General features: G+C 42.4%; 1 protein-coding gene across 1 annotated transcript in view; it reads left to right on the top strand.

The window, feature by feature from the left end:
* Window positions 1-11,502, top strand: part of LOC109958866 (sphingosine kinase 1-like) — a gene marked incomplete at its 3' end in the record, with an annotated part of 19,491 nt that overhangs the window by 1,258 nt on the left and 6,731 nt on the right. The window contains exons 2-4 of the mRNA XM_020597814.1: window positions 5,972-6,121; window positions 8,383-8,477; window positions 8,943-9,058. Of these exons, the coding sequence (XP_020453470.1) occupies window positions 5,972-6,121; window positions 8,383-8,477; window positions 8,943-9,058 (361 nt within the window). The remainder of the gene's footprint in view (window positions 1-5,971; window positions 6,122-8,382; window positions 8,478-8,942; window positions 9,059-11,502) is intronic.

The following is an 11,502-nucleotide window of genomic DNA, read 5'->3' as shown; positions in this document are numbered from 1 at the left end:
CTCATTCATCCAAACAGCCCATGCCAGTGTTCTGGGTGTGGAGCCTGCAGTAATGCACACACACTCATCTTAAGTAGTTAGATTTTCACCTGATCCTCTGTCAGCAGAGAACGTAGCGCCTACTCAGGCTTCATTGTACCTGCTCAGTAGAGTCCCACTGAGATTTTATTGTTGATGGATGTAGAAATCACATCAAAACAAAGGACTGTTTTTCAGTCCCACTCTGCTGTAGCTATATCTAGTTAGACATAATCTTGTCTACGCAGCCTGTTCTCAGGTTCCTTTGTTTTCCAATCTCATCAGCTTCTCTGTGTTCCATCATGATTTATCATGAGACACTAACTAATATGAGAACTGTTTATGCAGCTAATTACCCCATCACTCATTTTGGAGGATGTGATCCTGGCTGTTGATGAGACAAACCAGTTTGGGTCCCAAAATGATGGTTCTGTGTAGGGTACAAATTCTGACTCCCCCTTGTTAGGCCAGGTAATATCCTTTGGTTCACACTGAAATATTTAACTGTTTAAAATATGAAGCAGACGTGTGCTCCTGGGCAGCCAGAGCAGTTCAAAAAGGACATTTGACTTGGCAGTGACTAATTTGGAATGTTGGCTGCAAGTGGAGGCAAGCGTTAGCTGCGGGATGAGGAATGAGGTCACCCTGGCGGTAGCAGCCTCCAGGTGTACACTGCAAACACAGAGACACAGGGCCCTGTGTGATGATGAACATCCAGGCTCCTTCTGGTCTGCAGCCAGAAGGTCGCTGGGTTTTAGTCCTGTATGCCACGCATGCAGGCAGATAGTAACCTGAGAGGTAATTGGGTGACCCCCCCCATCACTGTCCTCTCACCGGACCCATCAAAGAGCTCCAGCTTTTCAAACCACACATACTAATCACCTGGCTTAACCCCCTAACAGTTTGTAGTCTCTCATTCACATATTCAGCTTCTTCACTTTTGAACACAGTGTCTCAGTGATGCTGTTATCATATTATCTTTTGTTTATAAGCTTGTTTTAGCATTTCATATCCAGGGCAGCCAATAATACAGTATTTAGCGGAATATGTGTTTTGTTATGTGTTTTAAATGAGTAATACTGTGCTACTAAATGCAGCAGAGGGTGTATGAAGGTCAGTGTAATTCACTAATCCCTGTGGTGTATTTACCCCCTCTGTTAATTGCATGTCATCTTATCTGGGATTGCAGAGGTTGGATTAAAAGTGCAATGCAATGTTAGATTGATATTTAGGCAGAGAGCTGTTACTGTGATGGACTTTTCACTAAAGTATAAACTGAATACATGGGACATTTCTTAGTGCAGTTTAAAATAAGGTTGTAACGGTACTTATTTAGTGTGATTCAGTTTGTGTATTGAAATCTCACAGGGTTTTTATTCTCACTGCAGCTTCACTGGAATGAATGAGTTGTAAATAATGAAGTGAATCCACTGTGATACAGTCCTCCACATGTTAATGGTCTGCTGAAGTATTTTCTCTGCTAGAAGCTCCACAGTGAGATTCCATGCAAGCGTATAAGGTGATGGTTACTGACGGTCCCTACCAGTGGCTGCCGTTGTTGCTGGCTGTATTCGTTTCTCCTGTACAGACAGATGGAAGGAGGCCAGTTGCAGATTTTTACATTCTTTTGATTCTGTTGTGCATTATCTTTATGTGTCTGAACCAGTAATTCCTACAAATCACTACAAGCTATGCCAGTGCAAATGTGGGTGTGATCTTTGCACCAACTGTGTGCTCCAGAATAACAAGTTTTAAAAGAGAAGGAAATGTGATGGTTCCCTACAAACTAGTCAGAAGTGTGTGTGTGTGTGTGTGTGTGTGTCTGTCTGTCAGAGTGTGAGCTCGCCTCCCTCGGGCTCTGCTTTTTCAGTGAAGAAGACGAGAGCTGAATGCATCATCAGAAGACCTCTCACCCCAAGCAGCATCTTAGTCCCTTTGGGGGCTTTTGTCTTCTGCTCTGTGACACATGGCTGTGATGGCCTGTCAGCGCGCCCTCCCAGCCTGCTGATGCCTCAGTGGGCAGTGGCGCTTTTGCTCCTCAGACCTCCTCCCCTCATCTCCAGTAAACGCTCACCCAGCTCTGGAATGCAGCTAGTTTGCAGACACGTCATTCCAGTCTCAATGTACTGTTACACCTGAACAAGACAGCTTTTACTAAATATCTCCCATATTTCTGCTCCAACAGTCTTGTTGTCATGTTTTACATTGTCACATCCAGCTTGCTGTCGCCTCCCTCCTGTGTGTGTTTGTTTACCCACTTCTAGCTGTGAAATACACACAGTGCAGCTGAAAGTTTGCTTGTGACAGACAGGATGTCCCCACAGGTATCCGACTTCTCATCACAGACAGGTTTCACATACACACTCACACACTGCATCCGTCTTGCTGTCTCACACACACACACAGGCTAAACACTCATACAGGCACAGCCCAAGAGGAATGTCTGGGAAAAACAGTGATGAAGTCAGTGCTTCGAAAAATGATAGATATCAAACCAAGAATTAATCAGTATAGCTACAAATACTTCTTGAGCTCTGGAGACTTTTCTATGTACTTTTAATTGGAAGTTGTAAAGACGTCAAATCATTTAATCTATGGCCTGTGTGTTCAGGTAGAAACATTTGCTTTTTGTTTTAAGAGGCAGTTTATAACCTACCTATAAAGTTTTATGACAGTAAATCAAACATGCCATAAATGTTGAAACACCATCATTTGCTGATAAGAAGTAACACTGCTCTGCAACATGAATACTCTTTCATTTTGATTCCCTTTATTTTTTTAATAGTTGCAATGAACAACTTGCAGCAAAATGTCAGTGGTGGAAGAAGTACTCAGATCCTTTACTTAAGTAAAAGTAGCAATACCACAGTGTAAAAATACTCTGAGTCCTGCATTCAAAATGGTACTTAAGTAAAAGTGCAACATATTAGCATTAAAACACACTTAAAATACTACAAGTAAAAGTACTCATTATGCAGAATGGCACATTTAACATGAATGCATATCATACTATTGAATTATAATTACTGCGGCATTATGTGCGTCACATTTAATGTTGCAGCTGGTGAAGGGGGAGCAAGTTTTAATGAGCTTACTGTATATACTTCTAATCTGAAGTACTGCTGGGCAGCTTGTACATTTTCCACTTGATATCAATAAAGTCTAATGATTATACTGTATTTTTGTATTAATCTGGCTCTGAAAAGTAATTAGGGACTAAATTATTAAATAAATGTAGTGGAGAAAAAAAGTACAGCATTTGCCTCTAAAATATAGTGAAGTCAAAGTATGAAGTAGCACAAAATGAAAATACTCAAATACATCAAAATTAGTTACTTTGGACCACTGGTAATATTTAACCTAATATTGACAGTGTACTTGCTGTACTGGCTTGTTAAGTAAATACACTTAGCTAAGATGAAATTACAGTTTAATTCAACAGTTCTGCAGTAAACTTTACCTTCATAACAGGTAGAATGTTCAGGTTAGTATTTTAGAGTTTTATTATGTTCAATTTAGTTTTAATTAGGTGTACCTAATAACCTGGCATCTGGCTGTGCATAATCAGCATTAAAACATTTCATAAACAGCCATGTCCTGACAGACAAATGGGTCAGAACACAACCCAGCGTTTGCTTATCAAATGCAACCTTTGTAGACAGTGTTTCTCAGTTGTGAATAATTTACAGTCTGTATGGATGCATTCAACACACCCTCACCTTGATGTTTAGCTAGTTAGCATATGCCATATGGTAAGGTGTGACTCTCGGTTGATTGGTCCACAACTTTGGCCCAAACTGAAATATCTCCGCAGATGCTGGATGGACTGCCATAATATTTTGTGGAGACATTCATGGTCCCTATAGCGCTGAAATCTTATGTCACTATTGAGCTGTTCTAATAATTTGGCTTATGCCTGCAAAACAAACAACAGTCATCTGCCTCAGCTTTACATTTATTTAGGTAAAGCTAGCTAGTGTTAGCGTTCTAATATTCTAAATCAAGATTGTGAACATGTACCTATGCGACATCAGCATGGTATTAGCAATGTAACTGTGAACGTTAGCATAACATTAGCTCAAACTAACAATGTCTTGTTTCTTACTATCTTTGATTTGCTGTCACTATATCAATTAGGTAACAGTTATAACAGTTATCTGACCTACCTATCCCCTGCTCTCAAATCTATTTTTATTTTAAATTATTAATGTTAAAATCATTATAAGTGCAGTCAGAAGTTGGAAGATGAGTAAGCTGGACACTTAGTCTTGTGTAGCTGTAACATTAGGTCACATAATGTTACCTTAATGCTAACGATATTTAGAATTATGTTTCTTGATTTGAATGTATTCATAAAGAGGATCGGACAGAATTCCCTTTTAGAGTAAACCTGCATGGGTCTGAATTTGTTGCATGATATAATGCAGTGTTAAAGTTTCCAGAGGAAGACACCAGTCAGTTTGTTTTTAAGGAACAAAATTTTGAGCGTAAGGTTTGACCTTTTGAAAGGCGCCTGTGGGTTTATTAAGGGTAGGTGCTATTCAGCTCAGCACAGTGTAGAAAGCTATTTAAAAGCTCTTTCCCAGTCAAAAGCCAATTTCCAATGTATTCTGGAAGTGCAGACCTTTTGTGCCTGAAAACCGCACTGTGCTCTGATACAGATAAAAAACAATGGCAAGCCTGTGTGGATGAATGGAGGCAGTTTGGCATGTGCCTGTGTGTTTTCGCACTCTTGCCTCACTCGTCCTCGGGGGTTCACACCTCTTTCTCTGAGATATTTTTGTACGTCCGCCGTGTACCATCATCACAGCTCAAATGACTCTGAGGTGTAGCAGTGACAACAGCAGTGCATCACAGGTGACGAATGCTGGAAACTGAGGCTCAGATGTGTCAAGAAGAAAAACACTTAGCTCAGACAGAGTGAACAGATGTTAGCAGGTCAATACAAGGCATCTGGAATTTTTCTGTACCTCTTTCTGTAACACGTGGTGGTATTGGCCCATCTATCACACTGTGTGGTTCTGATAATACTGTCCGCCTGATACTACATTCAGCATCACCTGCAGCCAAAAACAGGTGAGAATTTGTATTGAAGTTTCTGTCCTCCACCTCCCAAAATGAAATGATTTTTTTAAGGTCAAGGGCATCTGCTACAATATTCATCTCTACAGGGGGAAGCTTCTTTTGAATTCACTTTAAAAAAAGACCTATAGATGAGGAGAATGCTACAGCTCTCTACATGGGGGAAGAAATGAAATGAAAATGACAAGATAACTGCAGAATTATTTCTGGCCTCTGGGCTGTTGGACCAGCCAAGAAATAGCCCTGTACATAACCACCAGAAAACAGCAAAGTATCGATTTAACACAATGAATAACATATAATTATTGAGTTTCAGAGCTCAGTAGGTTGGTGGATTTTGTTACTTTTGGACTCCAGGTTAGCAGTTTCAGTCTTTATGCTAAGCTAAGGTAACTGGTGGCTGGTAGCAGCTTCGTATTTACCACCCAGACATGAGAGTGCTATCACTTGTCTGACTCATCTGTCCTTTGACCAAGATGTTAAATCCCTACCAATGAGGTGTAGTAACTCCGTTACTCTGGCTTCTCTTGAGAATCAGCAGGAGGATTTCCTCATGGGAATGTGTACAGTGTCACAGAACTGCGATGAATAATCAGTAAGGTCCCACCTAAGAAACATCTGTACACCTTCTGTCATGTCACATTCAGATTAAGCCTCATCAGCCTCAGTGCTGTCACAGCCTATGACTTACAGTAACTGTTTCATGCTCTTTTTAATAGTGCATTTCTGTGCCACAGAGACCCTAAGGGAGGAGGCTGTCCTTGTATATTTTTGAACCATTTGATCATGCATAAGAAAGCCTCTTCTTACTTTTTGGCTTCATCTCTGTACTCGCCTTCACTCCATGTTCACCTCTGTCTTTCTGTCTCAGGTGTGGTGTATACAGAGGTACGTCGACCTTGCAGAGTGCTGGTCCTGGTGAACCCTCACAGCGGGCGTGGCCAGGCTTTCCAGCTCTTTACTGGCCATGTGCAGGGCATGTTAACAGAGGCTGCTGTTCCCTGCACACTCATCATCACAGGTCAGTTGTATTTATGCACAAACAGACTTTAATTATTCATACAGACAGTGCTCATCTCAGGGTCACCTTGACTTGAAAGAGGGTTGAAGGGATTCAGTTTCAATCCCAGCATAGTGCTGTCATGGGGCACAGATCTGTAAAGGCCTCCCAACTCTCCTACATCAGAGCAAGGCCACCCCAGACTGAAAGATGCAAACATTTGTAGCCATTGTGTCTTCATGTCTGCAGCAGCTGTGCTCTCTGCAGCGAGTATGTATTATTTGTGTAATTCTGAATTCCAAAAGGCCACATGTTCAAAGGAAATGTGAGCATGTGCACACACACACATCTACAGATGCTCAACACGAAACACATTAAATTCTCATTTCAGTCCCCCCCGGCTGCTCCACATTCTGCAGGAGAAGCTGGTGGCTTTTTGTGACCTTAAACAGTGTCATGTGTTGGTTTTTCTCATCAGAGGCTTTGAACACTACATGACTTCTGTATGAATACCAAGGAGTTGTTGTGGGACGGCGAAGGCTTTAATGCCAAAGGTCCTGTGTGCAGTGTGTCGTTTACCTTTCAACCATTCATCTTTCACTCACCTTCCACCCCAACTCCAACTCAGTTTGACAGGGTCAACAGTTTGATTCTTGTTTGTAAGAATGTCTCCTCTAGTCTCAGCTTGGCAGTTGAATCTCTGATGCAGCTCAAAGTTAAATTCAGTGTAACAGCAAAGGCAGAGAAACCAGGGGAGAGACTGTGTTTGTTTATTTGAGAAAGAGTCCCGATGCACGTGCAGGCTCTTTGTCCAGACTCCTGGGACTTAAAGAAGGTCAGCATGGTGATGGTGATGAAAAAAAGTAATTACTGGCTCTGAAACAGTCCCGATGCACGTGCAGGCTCTTTGTCCAGACTCCTGGGACTTAAAGAAGGTCAGCATGGTGATGGTGATGGTAATGAAATAAAAGACAGAGTAATTACTGGCTCTGAAACAGAACGGAGCAGAACAGAAAGGAGGGGTCAGAATATGAGGGTCTGCACTCAGTGGATACGGCTGCAAGTCAGATGTGACGATGAGTGGATTAACTGCCCTGCCCTACCCTACTGACCTTGCACACATCTCCTTGATGAATGCATCACGGAGCCTTTACCTGAGGAAGGACAAGTACGAGTCGAGGCACTTCTCCTGTCAACTTTTTACATACTGAATAAAGCATCCAGGGTACCAAGCTTTGTCTCTACCCTGGTTAACCTCAGAAGGCAGTTGAGTGTGACATGATATGTGCTGCATTTAAAGTGAAACAACTGGAATTCATCAAAGATTTTAAGTTTGTGTTCCTGTATTGACTTAAAGAGGCTCAAAGAAGACTCAACAAACCACCAGTGAACTATCTCCCTTCTTAGGTTGTGTGTATTTGTGTTCGACAGTGACCCCTTGAATAAGGAAGCAGCTGGGAAGTAAAACATCAGCCCCAGCCCCGGCAGGCTCAAAGTGCTGAGTCAGCTGTGCAGTCCAGTTACTCCCTCTGCATCTCTCTGTCAACACAGCACTGCATCAACAGCTGCAGCCTCCCCACCAAACAATAAACAAACAGCAGCAACATGAGGAGTACAGCTGGGAGAGAGAGTGCAGGGTAGAGGCTGAGCACAGTGAAAGGAAAGCGGGGAATATTTGTGTTTACTTCAATTCTGTCCTCCATCAGTACTTCAGCTGGAGCGAGAAATATTTCCTTCATGATGACATGGCATCAATACCTGCTAACGTATGTGCTGTCTGCCTTCCTCTCTCTCTCTCTCTCCTCTCCATTCCACACACAGACAAACACATAACGACACTGGGGAGACTCAGCTGGAGGCACTGTAGGCTTTAATGCTCAACAGAGACCCCCTGCAGACCCCCGCTCAAGGACGCTGCCAGTAAAACTAGGCTGAACAAACATCTCAGTCAACCACCAGCACATTAACCGACACACACATACACATATGAATGCACGTACAGACATACAGATATTTGTCAGTCACAGATGTTTGCAGGGCAGAAAAGCTGCCTTGGAGCTGCTGAGTCGCCACTGGATGGGCTAATGCGATATGTCTGGTCTGATAAGGGGAAACTGATTCTCTTCTGTCTAATCTCCCTGATCCTACCCTGGAGGCTGCTGATGAAGGGAGTGTCTTTTTCTGTTCTTGCCCCTGTTTTTATTTTGTCAGTTTACCCCACATGCTGCCACATCTTCTGTTTTGTGTTTTTGAAATGTTTCCTGTTCTTCCGTGTCCATCAGAGCACCAGAACCACGCACGGGAGCTGGTGAGGAAGGCGGACCTGTCACAGTGGGACGCCCTGGTTATCATGTCTGGAGATGGGCTGCTGTTTGAGGTGCTATGACTTTATCCAGCCTGTTTCTGTCTCACAGTGACATGATTGTCAATCAGTCACAGATGGAAGTAATATAAACCCTCACACATCTGTTGTTACCACTTTTCAGAATAGGCCTATAAAAATTGTACTTGTTGTCAAACATGACAAAAGAGCTTAGCTGTTGTAAATGTAGGACCTAAAATTTCTGTGGTTATTGACATGTATCATTGTTATCCAGATGTTTTATTGATTCTAGTTTTTTAAAAGATGATGCACAATATACAAAAGTGTATACTGTATGTGTGCATGGTTTCTGCTCAGTGTACAATGTATAAATCTTTAGCCAGAGTAGCTTTAAATTTCATGACACAGAGCAGCTATAACCATTAATGAAAGACATTTATCACAATTTGTGGTTATACACAGACACCTCTTTCTGTTTAGGACCATAGTCTGATTCTTTTTCCATTCATGCTCATTCAGGTGATAAATGGTCTGATGGAGCGAGAGGACTGGCAAGAGGCCATCCAGACCCCTCTGGGCATTTTACCAGGTGGCTCAGGCAATGCCCTGGCTGCCTCTGTCCACCACTACTCACAGTAAGTCAGTCCATTAATGAGTCGTTTAAATGCATGGACTAACAGTGCAAAAGAAGAGCAAAGATGAACCTACCTCAGCTCATAAAGAGCGCAGTTCATCTCATTTCTGTGCAATTATCCCAAAGGCTGACTGGGCACATCATTCCTCAGGAGGGAGGAGAGAGTGGAGCAGAGTGGAGCTGCTTCGCTCTGCAGCAGGAGGTCATTTCAGGCAGCTGATAGCTCTTGAAGTATTGATGGAATGGTTTTAGAAACTGGCACATTATGAGTTATTATGATTCAAAGTGGTGGAACTAGTCGATCTGGTACATTTCCAGGATATCATCTTCATCTGCTGGTTGCTTATGGGCACAGCAGCAAAAACAAAAAAAACAGGAATTCACCTGTTTTGTAATTTGTGTCCAAAAGCTACAGGTCTGGGCAGGCCTTAGCAGGGATTTAAAGAATGCTTTGGTCATGAGTCCATGTGCCCTCCTCCACCACCCCCACCCCTGCAGTCAGTCTTGACTAGATGCCAATAACTGTCTATGAATGGATTTTTAAAAGTTCATCTTAACCCGCCGTTCAGTTATTGGTTTTTCTGGGTGCTTTTAATTGCTCGTCAAATCAAATCAAAGTAGTCAAATGTATTATCCTCTTTGTGAGTGATGTGACAGCTGGTAAAAGCTTCCTTACCCCCCAAAAAGCCAAATGTAAAGAACTTTTTGGGCCACTGAAAATTCCTAAAGTGTAGCTGTCAGAAAAACATACACGTGGCTGTGTATAAGGTATAAGGTTAGAAAAGCTTACCTTTGGTACTTTTAGTCATGGTAGCATGGCTAAAATGCTAGTGTGACTGAAGCCATCAGGATCAAGAATGTTTACATTTATTGTGGGTAGTTAGCAAGCTGTTGTTAGCATTTATCTGCTGCTAGCATGGCTGCAGACTCTTAGATATGCTGAGTTTCATTGTATCCAGGAAATGCACATTTACTTATATTTAAATTTAAACTAAGCCAAAAAACTGCTGTATTGTATTTAGATCTCATTTACAGGCTGGTGGGTAACATACTGGGAGGAGCCACGGGCCTTCCGTCCGGAGACCTCCAAAGACCCTCCTCCGTTTTCACTGCTCCTCTTTCAACCCACACTTGTTTGTCTAAAGGAGATGCTTCTTCCTGAGCTTCTATTAACATATTTACATTAATTTCTGGCAACAAGTCATATATTGTTTTCTGTGACTGCACCACCAGAAACTGTCCACTGTATCCTGCCTCTTCTTTTGCTGCCTTATCTGCCATTTGATTCCCTCGTGCTTCCAGCGTGTTCCCAGTTTGATGTCCCTTACACTTTACCACTGCTATCTCTGCTGGTTTTAACAGTGCTTCTGCCAGGAGTTTCATTTCCTTTTCATGCTTGATAGGAGTTCCTGATGCTGTCAAAAACCCTGCTCTGAGCCAAGCTGCTAGTTCATGATGTACTGCATTCGACACATAAGCTGAGTCCGTATATATCGTAACTCTCTTACCCTTTCCATACTCAGCTGCAGCTATCACTGCCAAAAGTTCAGCTCGTTGTGCTGACAACTGACCAGTCAACTTCTCCTTTATGACTTCCTTGAACTCTCCCTGATCATGTTTAACTACAGCCATTGCTGCCTTCAGTCCTTCATCTGGATGTCTGAAACAGCATCCATCAGTAAAGAGTATCTCATCTGCTTCTTCCAGTGGATTTGCACGTAGGTCTACTCTTACCTTCAACTCCTGTGCAGCTTTCTCCTCACACATGTGTAATTCACCATCTCCCACTGCATCTGCCATGACAAAGATGTCAGCAAGATGAACGCAAATGGGATCTATCTTTAGAAAATATGGCCTTTCTTTTCATTGTTATGCTGATGAAATTCAGATTTACATATCGTTAAAGGCATCAAGAGGGATGTCATTACAGCCACTGTTTGACTGTCTGACAGACTTGAAATCATGGCTGGCACTTAACCTTTTAAATCTCAACGAAAATAAGACAGAGTGTGTGCTATTTGGTGACCTGGCAAACTTAACTGCTTCTAACCAGGGCCTGGGCCCCCTAGCTTGACACCTGAAGTCGACTAAAAAATCTAGGGGTGATGTTTGATGGCGACTTGAGGTTTGACAAGCAAATCATCTCAGTTGTGAAACCTGGCTTCTTCCACCTGAGGCTGGTTAAGCAAGGCCAAGTCATTCCTTTCTTTTAATGATTTTGAGATTGCAATCCATGCTTTTATCATTTCTAGACTGGATTATTGCAGTGCTCTATACCTAGGTATTAACTAGTCCTCCTTCACTCGTCTCCAAATGGTGCAAAATGCTGCTGCTCGTCTTTTGACAAGTACTAGGAAATTCAACCATATAACTCCAGTTCTGGCATCTCTCCACTGGCTTCTGGTCCATTTTAGAATCGCTTTTAAGCTGCTGGTTTTTGTTTTT

Source organism: Monopterus albus, unplaced genomic scaffold (assembly GCF_001952655.1).
Source record: "Monopterus albus unplaced genomic scaffold, M_albus_1.0 scaffold35.1, whole genome shotgun sequence".
Taxonomy (NCBI): Eukaryota; Metazoa; Chordata; class Actinopteri; order Synbranchiformes; family Synbranchidae; genus Monopterus; species Monopterus albus.
This window is presented reverse-complemented; position numbering and strand designations above follow the sequence as displayed.